The 13,407-nt window shown below is 42.0% G+C and overlaps 1 protein-coding gene across 3 annotated transcripts in view; it reads left to right on the top strand.

The window, feature by feature from the left end:
- Nucleotides 1-13,033, top strand: part of IDE (insulin degrading enzyme) — a 107,480-nt gene extending 94,447 nt beyond the window's left edge. For all 3 annotated transcript variants that reach the window (XM_045878424.2, XM_045878423.2, XM_064595024.1), the window contains exons 20-25: nucleotides 1,837-2,004; nucleotides 3,433-3,705; nucleotides 4,959-5,020; nucleotides 9,232-9,304; nucleotides 9,963-10,030; nucleotides 10,687-13,033. In XM_045878424.2, the coding sequence (XP_045734380.1) occupies nucleotides 1,837-2,004; nucleotides 3,433-3,705; nucleotides 4,959-5,020; nucleotides 9,232-9,304; nucleotides 9,963-10,030; nucleotides 10,687-10,782 (740 nt within the window). In that variant the 3' untranslated portion in view covers nucleotides 10,783-13,033. The remainder of the gene's footprint in view (nucleotides 1-1,836; nucleotides 2,005-3,432; nucleotides 3,706-4,958; nucleotides 5,021-9,231; nucleotides 9,305-9,962; nucleotides 10,031-10,686) is intronic.
- The last annotated feature ends 374 nt before the right edge of the window (nucleotides 13,034-13,407 follow it).

Genomic DNA, 13,407 nt, shown 5'->3' with positions numbered 1-13,407 from the left:
ACTATTTCATCTGCCTGAAATTGTGCTCCCTTTCCTTCTCTCTTCCTTATAGACATCTGTACCCTATTCTTCCTTCCAGGCCCCATCTTACAAACCACCCATCCCACTAAACTTTTCCCCAAACTCCCAGCTGGAAGTAGTCCTCCTCTTCAGACCTCCCAGCACAGGTTTTCTGAAGTTTTCCTTGTTGAAGCTACTGAGTACTTCTCTTGCATTGGGATTGAGGTGCATGTCCATCTCTATTGTTGGACTATACAATTCTTAAGGTCGGGGGCTGTGTCTGGATCCTTTGAGAAGCTGCTAAAGCTACTCCAACACGGTGTTACCTCAGGATATTGTTGTTGAACACGCAGAGATACCTTGAACACAGCTCTACTCTTCTGCATCATCACAGACCTGGTAATGGTTCGTGTCAAACCTGTGCTGGTCTGTTCTCTCTCACCGCCGCAAGGCAGACAAGAAGAATCAAGATCTGCCACTCAGAAACCATGGCACTTGGGCGTCGGGCAAAGGGAGGCCAGTCCAGAAACAGATGTTCAAATTGAAAGCAGTCTTTCACACCTCTTTTTATCACACCTCCTGCTTTCTCTTTCCTCTTCTAGGGCTTTATCTCTTTTGCTTTCCAGGTGCACTCGCCAGTTGTTTCATGCTCAGAAATAGCTCAGTTCACATCCCGTTCTCCAAATGCTGGGTGTTAAGAAATCATTCTAATTTAGCCAGTTGACCAGGTGTGACTGTCTTACACAGCCCTTCAGTTAACTCTCCAGAAGACAATATTTATAATTTAAAAAGAAAATTTTCAGGCGTTGTGAAGGAGGAGACAGTTTGGGATATATGTGAAAAGGCTAGAAATTGGGAGTAGTGACTTGTGATGAGAGGAGACTTTGTGCCGTCGGTATACGATCAGAAAGTGTGACTGTGGGTCAAACTTGGATCTGGTCAGAAAAATGAAATCGGTGAAATACGACTTCAGCTTGTGTGCCTCCCTTCACTGTTGATGTCTGAATCACCATCTGTAAGTGAGCAAACATCATTACTACTCTGAGAAGTTTTCTTTGGGAGTCTTATACTGAGTACTAAACACTATATATGCTCACTGACGGCTCATGAAGTAAAGTTATTAAATCCTAAAGCATGATCATCTCTTCGTAACTCTGGTGAGGTATTTGACAACACGTCTGAGTTTTAGTCTTCGCTCTTCTCCACCATTCCAGTGTGGTGTCCTTAGACACGTGCCCCCGCTTCTCGGGGTCCTAGTTTCCTCTCTCTACAGGGAGCTATCAGGCTAAGTTATCTCCAAGCATTGTACACATTTGTGTGAATTTGTGAAATGATCTTTAGTGTGGGTGTTGATATTGAGAATAAAATACTAAATTGAAATGCAGTAATAATAATAATAATAAAGGCACAACTAGTAATTTTAGAAGAATTGGTTTTGTATGTTTATTAAAACATAAGTGGTATTTCCGTTGAGGTTTTTATCTGTATTAGCTACTTCTAATCTAGTACATACACTAACTTGTACATTGTATTAACTGTGGATCTTACTTAATTAATAATTAATACTTAGCCATAAAATGGGTCTTTTGTAAGTTCTTTGCCCCTTAAATTCGATGAATGTTTATTGAGGGGCCTACCAAGTTCAAATCGCTATATTTACCTAAGGATTCCCTTAGGTAAGTTAGTTGAGTTTCACATTCTTAATAAATTAATTGCAGTTTGGAATTGCTGAAAAACACCAACCAAATAGAACAACTTTAAAAAGCCAGGCAAAACATTGGCTTTATTAAACCCTAAATAAGTTTTTGAACCTGTTCTCTTTTTGAAACTTCCTAGGAGGATGGTTTGTGTATCAGCAGAGGAATGAAGTTCACAATAACTGTGGCATCGAGATATACTACCAGACAGACATGCAGAGCACCTCAGAGAATATGTTTCTAGAGCTCTTCTGTCAAATCATCTCTGAACCTTGCTTCAACACCCTGCGCACCAAGGAGCAGCTAGGTGAGAGGGAAGCGGAGACTAGTGGGATACCGTAGACTCTGAGCAACCGTTGTCCTCAGAAAACATTCTCCACATGTACAGTCCCCTTGCATGGTGCTGCAGGCTTGCTGTATTGAGAAAGGCTTGTGAAAACTTTGTTTATGGGGAATCTACTTCTAAAAAATAAGCAACTAACATCTTATGGACATTAAAGCAGTTCTTAAGGAGAAGACCTTGTGTTTAGGGTACATACATGTCAATAAAGGACATTTTGGGTAGGGAGAGAGGATGCTAACGGCAGATTATTTATTATGGAAAGCAAGCCATGTAGAGAAGCTTAGATTCATGAAACTTTGGGTTCCCTGAGGGTAGGTATTATCTCTTATCCATCTTTTTATCCCAAGCCTGGGGCATATAGAAGGTACTCATTAAGTGTTTGTTGAGAAAATATTTCAGGCAGAGTTTTAGGCACTATTAAAAATCCTGGAGATCCTGGCAGGTTTAATCAATGAGAAAAGAACGAAGCCCCAGTAATGACTGGGAAGAACTAATGAAAGAGGATTTGAGTGAGTCTTTCCGAGTATTTTCATTTTTAAAACAACCACCACACTAGATGCTGGTCAAGGAAAATGGATAAGCTATGGATGGCCCTTCCCTTCAGGGAGCTCACTGTCGATCAGCAGTGAACAGAAGTGAAGTCCGTGCCCTCTCTGAGCTGACATTATGGCAGGGGAGACAGACCATGAACAAACTATAAAGGAAGAGTTACCGTGCAGTGTGGTAAATGTTGCCAAGAGTCTTCAGTCTGAAGGTCATGCTGAAGATAGTGACTTCCTCAGAAGTGGGACCTGAAGACACCACAGCTGTCAGAGATGTGGTTTAGGGCAGAGCAGCTGAGTTACACAAGCCACAAGCCCAGTTTTAGAAAGACATGGAAGAGTGGTTGTGCGTGAACTCACAAGATGACAACGGAAGTGTGACCTTCTGTTACTTGGTCTCTTGAAATTTTTAGTTCGAATAGAGTTGGTCCAGGAATGGATTCACATAAGGAACTTGGATGTGAAAGGAAACAGGTGGAATCATGGTTAGGGGAGGAAAATGAGTTTAGTCTATCCTAGGAATGGGAATGGCTTTAACATAGATTGAGGATGATTAGCTGGCACACAGTGAGGAGTTGTGGGATGTGAGACTGAATAATGAAGAGGGTTTTTTCTTTTCTTTCTTTTTTTTTTTAGGAAAAAAGAATTCTCTCCCAACTTTCTAACTGTTCTTCAGAGAGCTCTTTCGCTCTATCCTTAGGAACTTAGGATATCCTAGTTGTTTATATTTCTTCAGAGGTGGAAAAAATAAAGCCTGAAAGATTTTACTGCTCTGATAGAAGTTTTGAAGGATTAAAAGTGACCCAAGCTCAAATGCCAGGGTCCTGACTGGCTGGTGTTTGTGTTTCAGGCTACATTGTCTTCAGTGGGCCACGTCGAGCCAACGGCATTCAGGGCTTACGATTCATCATCCAGTCAGAAAAGCCGCCTCACTACCTAGAGAGCAGAGTGGAAGCTTTCCTAATCACCATGGAGAAGTCCATAGAGGACATGACAGAAGAGGCTTTTCAGAAACACATTCAAGCATTAGCAATTCGTCGACTAGACAAACCAAAGAAACTATCCGCAGAGTGTGCTAAATATTGGGGGGAAATCATCTCTCAGCAATACAATTTTGACAGAGGTAAGGAAAAATTAGGGCCCCGACATTTATGGCATATAAGTGTAACGTTTGAGGACATGGAAGCCGTTCTACAAAATGGTACTCGTCTTGTAGGTGATGTTCCAGTGCTCATTTGGTGGGGGTGTGGAGCATAGCGCTTCTAAAGAACCATTTTAAAAAATTTTTTTATTGTTATGTTAATCACCATACATTACATCATTAGTTTTTGATGTAGTGTTCCATGATTCATTGTTTGCATATGACACCAAGTGCTCCATGCAGAACGTGCCCTCTTTAATACCCATCACGAGGCCAACCCATCCTCCCACCCCCCTCCCCTCTAGAACCCTCAGTTTGTTTTTCAGAGTCCATCGTCTCTCATGGTTCATAAAGAACCATTTTTTAACGTAATAACAGTTTTTATTAGAAACTTTATCTTTTTTTCTTCTCTAAAACTAGAGCTGGATCTACCTGTATCTCATAATAATGCAGTAATAATAAATCTAATTTCACTTTGTTGTGTTCAGTTAGTGTGCCCTGAGGCGCTGAGCACAGATACGTAGTTATCTATTTCCCATAACACTAAAAAAAGAAAAAGGAAAAAGTGCAGATTGAACTCTCCTAAAATAAGTGCTGCCCTGGGGCACAGGGGTTTAAACATTTGCCTGCAGGGATCTCCAAAAGTGTGTCAGTGTCTTTACATTTGGGACCGCCGTGCTCCCTGAAGTCTCCCACTCATCGGCTTCCTTCTTCTACAGCAGAGATTAACAGTGTAGGGTGCTAAGCTGCCCTGGAAGTCAGGGGTTGGGTTGTGTTCTCATTCTGACACCAGCAAGCTGAAGATCTTGGCCAAGACACCTTTTTTTGGGCCTCCGTTTCCTTACCTGTCATTGTTTTAGCCATTGGTAATGGTACCTCCCATTTCTTGAGCCTTTGCCATGGGGGTAGCATCGTGTTACCGTCATTCATCCTTTTCCTTTGTTCTCACAACAGCCCCTTTAAGTAGTTATTATCCCCAATTTCCAGATGAGGAAACTGAGGCTCAGAAAAGTTGATGTGACCAGCCTACAGATCCAGTAGCTCCTAAGTAGAGAGCCAGGATCTCTTCTTACTCTTCGTTGATATTTATCCCCTTACTACTTGCAGGAGCAGGTGATCACTTAAAAATAGGGATACCTAAGAGCACTGGAGTGAAGCATATTGTCATTTAATGTAGTATTCTGGGCTACTTAAGATGGAAATATTAGTAAATTATCGTTTGAATGCTTTTTCAGACAATACAGAAGTTGCATATTTAAAGACACTTACCAAGGAAGATATCATCAAGTTCTACAAGGTAAGTTGAACTTACATGTTTAGATTTTGACTCATAAGCAGCTGTTACTTGTGCCGTGTTGTATGTTACTGCTTTGAACCTACTGCCCTGCTTAGAGCTGCAGCTTCGGTCAGCTCACCTTCTCTGAAGCTCTTTTACCCGTGAAGCAGTGGCAGGAGCACGTGTGGCTTCTGAATGAAAACCCAGGGACTAGAGCTTCTGAGCTTCAGTTTCCTTATTTACAAAATAGAGATTAATAGGAGTGTTAATTGAAATGAGGTGCGTGAAGTGATTGGCACTTAGCATTTAATAAATGGTCTCTGTTGGCCCCCTGGGTGGCTCAGTCGTTAAGCGTCTGCCTTCGGCTCGGGTCATGATCCCGGGGTCCTGGGATCGAGTCCCGCATCGGGCTCCCTGCTCCGCGGGGGGCCTGCTTCTCCCTCTCCCACTCCCCCTGCTTGTGTTCCCTCTCTCACTGTCTCTCTCTCTCTCTCTCTGTCAAATAAATAAATAAAATCTTTAAAGGGGCACTTGGGGGGCGCCTGGGTGGCTCAGTCGTTAAGCGTCTGCCTTCGGCTCAGGTCATGATTCCAGGTCCTGGGATCGAGCCCCGCATCGGGCTCCCTGCTCAGCAGGAGGCCTGCTTCTCCCTCTCCCAATCCCACTGCTTGTATTCCCTCTCTAGCTGTGTCTCTCTCTGTCAAATAGATAAATAAAATCTTTAAAAAAAAAAAAAATCAAAAAGTCGGGGCGCCTGGGTGGCTCAGTTGGTTAAGCGGCTGCCTTCGGCTCAGGTTATGATCCCAGGGTTCTGGGATCGAGTCCCGCATCGGGCTCCCTGCTCGGCGGGGGGCCTGCTTCTCCCTCTCCCTCTCCCCCTGCTTGTGCTCCCTCTCTCGCTGTCTCTCTCTCTCTGTCAAATAAATAAATAAAATCTTTTAAAAAAAATAAAAAAATAAATGGTCTCTGTTGCTGTTAGCTCTTCAGTAGTAATTCTCAGCCTGAGTTTTTTAAGTGTTTTAATCAGAATGCTTTAAATCAGAATGTTTTCCTCATTGATATTATAAAACAAGTTTTAGTTGTGTTTATTGCTTCAGACTGTTTGCTTTGTGAAGTTAGGTTTCTGTTCCCAGTGGCTTATAAGAAAGGGTGATCGTGTTCAGCTCTTTTTGGTTTCTAAAGCATTCATTTAAGGCATTAATTGTTGTGGGTGTTTAAAAAGAGTGATGTCCTAATATAACTTACTCTACTGTTTCCACAAGCAATGAAGATTTTTCTCTTTCCCGCCACAAATTCTATTATTCATTTGAAGTTACAAGTAGTACCTAATTACTGAATTTGTAAGAGTAGCAGTTATAAGACTCTTTCTTGTCTTAAAAAATGAGAGTTTAATTACCAAGCTTAAGCTAAGTCTAGAACATCATTTCCCTAGCTGTGTTCCATGGTACACTAGTGTTCCGCAAGATATTAGTAGGGGCCCCTACAAAAAAGGGTTTCATGACCATGTAAGTTTGGGAAAGACTATACTCTTTATTCTTGTTTTTGGAGAATCACAGAGTGTGTTAGCATTTTAAAAGTTCTAAGAAACCCCACAATAAAGATTTCTTTAGCCTAGCGTTTAATTTTGACTAACAAAACTTTTTTTTTTTTTTAAGATTTTATTTATTTATTAGTTGGAGAGAGAGAGAGAGTGTGAGCCGGGGAAGGGGCAGAGGGAGAGAGAGAAAATCCCAAGCTGACTGAGCACAGGGCTCAACGTGGGCTCGATCTCACAACTCTGAGATCATGACCTGAGCCGAAACCCATGAGTCAGACTCTTCACTGACTGAGCCACCCAGGCGCCCCTGACTCACGAAACTTCCTAAATTGATTCACCATGCATCTTTTTTTCTTTTTTTTTTTCCCTCCCCACAAAATACCTATAAGTATCTCCTGGGACTCCAGTGTTCCTTAGAATACAGTTTGCAAGAAAATGCAATTTGTTTATTGGTTGGTTTGTGTTTAAAAAGATGGAGATTAGGGCACCTGGGTGGCTCAGTTGGTTAAGCGTCTGCCTTCTGCTCAGGTCATGATCCCAGGGTCCTGGGATGGCATCCCCACATTGTCAGGCTCCCTGCTCCATGGGGAGTCTGCTCCTCCCTCTGCCCCTCACCCTGCTCTTGGGCTCGCACTCTCTCTCTCATATAAATAAACAAACAAACAAATAAATAAATAAATAAAATCTTAGAGAGAAGGAAGGAAGATAGAAAGATAGATGGAGATTGTCTAGCGTTGGTCGGGAAATTGAGACTAGTCTGAAACTGAAGAGGGTGTTAACGCTCTACTGATAAAGGTTGATAAGAGGGCAGTGAAGGTTTGGGTGAAAAGGGATGGTGACTAGATCTTTGGAAGCAAACCTTTTACTCAGTAGGTGAGACAATCTTAGGTGAGGTACTGTGTGTTACTGGAGGCAAACCTGGGCCAAGCTCCTAAAAGAGGCTGGAGGGGTCAGGGCAGGTCTGTGGGCGTGAAAGGGAGCCACGGGAGGGAGCCACGGGCGCATTTGCTGTGCACCGGCAGCAGGGTTTCCACTGCAACTGCACAGGACTTGTCGTAACTGCTCCGTAAACAGTGAGTGAGCTGCTGTGGCTTTGTCCACGACCTCTCCCTCTGAGGCTGTAATCAGGGAAAGCTTCATCACAACTTGTTTTTCCCTTTGGAAAAAACCGATAATGGTCCAGATTAAGGACAAGGTCAAGAGACACTTTCCCACAGGATCTACCAACTCACCAGTCCTGGTGTTCATGGTAGGACCTAGGGCAGTCCTTCAAAGCAGCCTGGTGGAGTGGAGAGAACCAGCTTGCTTCTCTCATACCATCACTGTGAGCTACGTGAAGCAAGTCATCATACCGCCCTGTGTCTCAGAGTCTGTGTCTCTAAAATCAGACCATCGTGACACTTAGCCTACAGAGAATCAAGTGTGCTAATGCAGAAGAGGGCCTGATGCAAGCTAGGACTCGAGAAATGTTAGTTTCCTTTCTCTTTTGGTAGATGAGGAACCATGGTAGTGCCCTGGTGCAGAATCTAAGAAGGTTCTTAGAGGAGCAGGTTGTGCTCGTCCCTTGACTAAGCTCAGGCCATTGCCTCTGGAGTCATTAAGATCACTAGATATACATTTGCAACGATGTGGATCGAACTGGAGGGTGTTATGCTGAGCGAAATAAGTCAATCAGAGAAAGACATGTATCATATGACCTCACTGGTATGAGGAATTCTTAATCTCAGGAAATAAACTGAGGGTTACTGGAGTGAGGGGTGGGGTGGGAGGGATGGGGTGACTGGGTGATAGACACTGGGGAGGGTATGTGCTATGGTGAGCACTGTGAATTGTGCAAGACTGTTGAATCACAGATCTCTACCTCTGAAACAATGCAATATATGTTAAGGAAAAAAAGAAGAAGATAGCAGGAGAGGAGGAATGAAGGGGGGAAATCGGAGGGGGAGACGAACCATGAGAGACGATGGACTCTGAAAAACAAACTGAGGGTTCTAGAGGGGAGGGGGGTGGGAGGATGGGTTAGCCTGGTGATGGGTATTAAAGAGGGCATGTTCTGCATGGAGCCCTGGGTGTTATGCACAAACAATGAATCATGGAACACTACATCAAAAACTAATGATGTAATGTACGGTAATTAACATAACAATAAAAAAATTTTTTTAAAAAGATCACTAGATATAGCCCTGCGGCACACCCCGATGAGTACTAGGCTATGTTTTCAATTCCAGCCCAGGTACTTATTAACTACAGGAGTTTGAGTATATCACTTAATCTCTGTGGACTCCATTTTCTCATTTGTAAAATGGGGTTAACAATAATTCTTGCCTACTGTACCTAATCTTTGTAGAGTTTAAAGGAAATACTCATTTTTTTTTTTTTTTAAGATTTTACTTATTTGACAGAAAGAGACAGCGAGAGCAGGAACACAAGCAGGGGGAGTGGGAGAGGGAGAAGCAGGCTTCCTGCCGAACAGGGAGCCATCAATCCCAAGACCCTGGGATCATGACCTGAGCCAAAGGCAGATGCTTAACAACTGAGCCACCCAGGCGCCCCTAAAGAAAATACTCTTAAGTGGGGGGAAACATCTTTTCTGTTTCTGGCTATGTGAGAGCTGATTCTTGATATTCGTAATAGAGTACTTCATTTTAAGTTCCTTAGTGGGGCAGAAGTGTCACCTGCTGTTCTTTCTGCCTAGGAAATGTTGGCAGTAGATGCCCCAAGGAGACATAAGGTATCCGTCCATGTTCTTGCCAGGGAAATGGATTCTTGTAAGTATTGAATGTTGACTTTTTTTAAAGTATATTTTTAGGTACATGATGGTTGTCCCTTGCCATTGGCACATCCCTTAATAGAGCATCAGAGAGTAAAGAGGTAGAGAAGGGGACTAACTGGAGGCAGGGTCTGCCCTATCAAAGCAAAAATAAGGGGCAAAGGGAAATGAGGCAGTGAAGGAGAGAGCCAGCAGTAGGTGGCCAAGCTGGTCACAGCTTTTCAAGAAAACACAGGATATCTTTGAAGAAACTGTGTGGGACCACTGCATGCAGTTTATCTGCTCAGTCCTTCCCATCTTCTGTCTCTGAGTGGCTGAGGTTTACCCCACAACCATTGGCTCCCCTGGCCTTCTGAGTTGTTTTACTGGATCCTTCCTGGTGGTCAGAGCCTCAGGGTCCGGTGAGGCCAGATATGGGCACCAAAGTTGCTGTGGGCAAGGCTTTATAGCCACAGTAACATCATGAACCATCACTGGGGACAGTCTGGGTAGGAAGTAGGACAAGCAGTCAAGGTCTTAGGGAGCAGGAAGCCTGAGAGGACATGGGCCTGGTACAGTTTCTTAATGAGCCAAGTCCGGTTTCAAATTTTTTTTTCAAGTTGCCCTTGTATGCCAGTATTTATTAAGTAAGCAGTAAACCTTTCATTTTCTTCTAGGTCCTGTGGTTGGAGAGTTCCCATGTCAAAATGATATAAATTTGTCACAAGCACCAGCCTTGCCACAAGTAAGAAATGCAAATGTCATGTTAGATTACATGGTTAGAGGACTTCCTACTTAGAAGGAGCTTTTTCATCAGGACAGGTTTTCCAGTCACCAGGCGTTTGAGCCTCTACATTCTCCTTAAAGGCCGGGTCGCCATTCTGACAGCTTCCAGGGGTCATGCCTTTGTCATCTGCAGACAGACTGGGCCTCTGAACTTGTTTGCCTTTGCTTCTAGTTTGAACAGTTATGTTGCTCTCCAGAGAGTTATCTTCAGCCATGTCGGTACCTAGCCCCTTCCATGGTGCCATCATATTTTAATCATCTGGAAAGGTTGGCATTTACTGGTAGGAGGAGGAAACTGGCAGTGTGACCAGGCCCTTGCTGAGTAGGTACACCAGCCCCTGCATCCTGCTGGAGACTTGAGTGCCAGCTCTTGTGTCCTAACCTTGTGTGCCCAGAGGAAAGCCAAGCGTCTTCTTTCTGGCCCTGGGTCCCACTGGGGACGCTCACCGTAGGTTTGCATAGACCCTTCAGCCCTACTGATCGAGGAAGATCAGATCATAGTATGTGGGTAGAAACTAGTGTGTATGTAAAAAAAAAAAAAAAAAAAAAAGTTGATGTCCTAGTAAGTCTGCTTTTTTAGACTATAAACACTAAGAGAACTTTTTTTCTTTGCAGCCTGAAGTGATTCAGAACATGACTGAGTTCAAGCGTGGTTTGCCACTGTTTCCCCTTGTGAAACCACATATTAACTTCATGGCTGCAAAACTCTGAAGATTCCTCAAGGGTGGGAAAGTGCAGAAGGATGCATCCCTGAGCCTTCCAGGGGCTAGGAAAACAACCTCGGCCACTTTAATAGTTTCTGGTTCACTATTCGAGAGACAAACAGAAAAAAAAAAAAAAAAAAAAAAAAGGAGTTTGTCAAATGTCATTATGTAGAAATAGTAAAAATCCAAAGTAATTAAATTACAAAATCTTATAGATGTAGAATATTTTTTAAATACATGCCTCTTAAATATTTTAAAATTTTTCTTTCCATTACTAAGAGAAATTTCCCTTCTATAACAGTACTTAAAATGATGAATGATATTCCTATAGAATCTTCCCTTCCCTATTCCGTAAAATAGTCACTTGTCAGAAGACAATATGTTAGGGGTTTTTTTTTTCCCCTAAAAGCCTCCTAGGTTGACAGAAAAGGCTTTAAAACCTTTAGAAAGGTGTAATACCTTTTTAAAAACTGATCCTTAGATTTGCTTTCTACTTGGTGGTTTCATGTAAATCAATGGAGAACATTAACATTGGGCAAATAATGAACAAAGCTAAAATAATTTTCTTTTATTATAAGTGAAATTGCTGATTACATAAGGCATGGTTTTAATCTTTTTATAAAATTTGAACATGTTTTTTATTCAAACTAGTAAAATGCTGGAAAACCCTAGAACACCCTACTTATTTACAACATTAGAAATATAGACTTACATCAATTTTGTCCCAAACTGAATTTCTCAGGATTACTGTGATTTGTTTCTTTCTGATTGAATTATTTTGACATTCTTGTTCATAGTTGGTTTGCAGTGTTCCATCAGTTTTACCTTTTCCCATCAAAAACATTTTTAGTATTTATTTAATGAGTACAAATAGGGTCAACTTCAGATCCCACTGAGTGTGTGACATGCTTTTCCAACATCAGCTATTATAAACACTTGTAACTTTTTACTGCCATGATATTGCAGTCGGTGTATGAACCGAAATATTTGCCCCATTATGAATTTAAAAGACAACAAGTACAAAGCCACCTTTTTGAAGGTATAAAAAAATAAAGCCTTGATTCTTAAATAGGGTCATCTCCAGAAGACTCTAAAATCCCTTTTTGCTACCAGTCTAATATTGCCTTAAGTGTTAAGTTATTTTTTGAATATATAAATATAAACATACAAACAGAGATGAAGACTGGAGTGGACTTTTAAAAACTATTTTTTTCATGAGATACTATTTTAGATGAAATTGTTACTGTAGATTTAACAGCTGTTTTGAAATATTTACTGTTGTTCAACCTTGCTTCAAGAGAAATTGTGAATATCCTTCCACACCCAGGCACTAGTAACAGTACGTGGCCCCATTGTCCACTAACTCAGGCAAAGAACAGGATGGCATTCTACGATGACATCTTACCTCTACGGGAGTGATTGGCCAGGACTTCTTTCTGTAGAGTCATGTCTTTTCACACCTTAGGTTTTCACACTTGCCATTTCCCGGATAATCTACATTTGGGGCAAGTATGATAGAATCACACCTGTGGAGGCTGCTTTCGAAAGCGGGGCTCCATTTCCACTGTCAGATAAACGTGGTGCTGTACCCGTCTTTTTACCCCTACCTGCAGGAGCTTCCTTGTGGGAAGCCTGTCTTTGTCCATCAGAAGGTGCGTGAGCCATCACTTCCTTCTGGTTTTATGCATTTGTAGACTATGCAGCTTTTCATCAAACTGCAAATATATACAAGAGGGATCTAAAATTAGCCCTGAGTGTTTAAATCCACCACTGTAAGAGTAAATAATCCACCTACCTTTTCTGTGGAGAATTATGTGCTATGGAGTAATTTTTAGCTCTTTTAAAAAAAAAAAATGGGTGAAATTTAACAGTGTCATTTTTATGAGAAAGTCACATGAAGAAATCTGAAAGGAATCTCATGTAGTCTTCCAGGAACCTGGATTGTTGTGCAAGGTGTTCCAGCATCGTCCGGTTGCCACATCGGATCTCGAGCTGCTGTTGGATCACTCAGGCATACCAATGGATTCATTGAAATGGGTCCAAGCTGCAGTCCATGAGCAATAACAGACTATCCCGGATACTGCTGTTTACTCAGTGCTTAGTAAATGAGATTTGTGGGAAACAAACTAAGTTATTACTTACGACTTTTTAAAAAAGTCTTCTTTTCGCCTAGTTGATGTGGAAGGGAGAGCATGTGACACAGCCAGTATGGTGGAGTGCTAGGGTAATCCTGTTTACAATAAATTGCCTGAATTCAACCTCTGGCGTTTGCATTTGTATTATTTTTACAGATTTAGTGGCCAGCCTACCTCTCAACATCCCGATTTGACAATATTTCTTGCTTTCATTATTCCTAATGCAGAAAGCAGTGAATTGGTTTTTTGGGCGGGGTGGGGGGCATTTTTTTTTTTTTTTTTTTTTTTAGTGTATCTGGGTGACAGTGATTTAGTCAAATAAATGGTTCGATTTCACACTCATAAGAGTAGATCGCTTTTGTCAAAGGAATCTTGGTGTGAGAGGCTGAGCTCCTTGCTGTGTGTATTGTCACTGACCCCAAACCCAGAAAGATTTGTCCTTGGCATTCCAGGGAGAAAAAAAAAAGGGTAGAGAAAAACAAAAATATTTCCTCTAC

Source organism: Mirounga angustirostris, unplaced genomic scaffold, assembly GCF_029215605.1.
Source record: "Mirounga angustirostris isolate CCGP_5_RB_7025 unplaced genomic scaffold, mMirAng1.0.hap1 SCAF_6, whole genome shotgun sequence".
Lineage (NCBI taxonomy): Eukaryota > Metazoa > Chordata > Mammalia > Carnivora > Phocidae > Mirounga > Mirounga angustirostris.
Note: the sequence above shows the minus strand (reverse complement) of the source record. Positions and strands in the feature narration are given on the sequence as shown.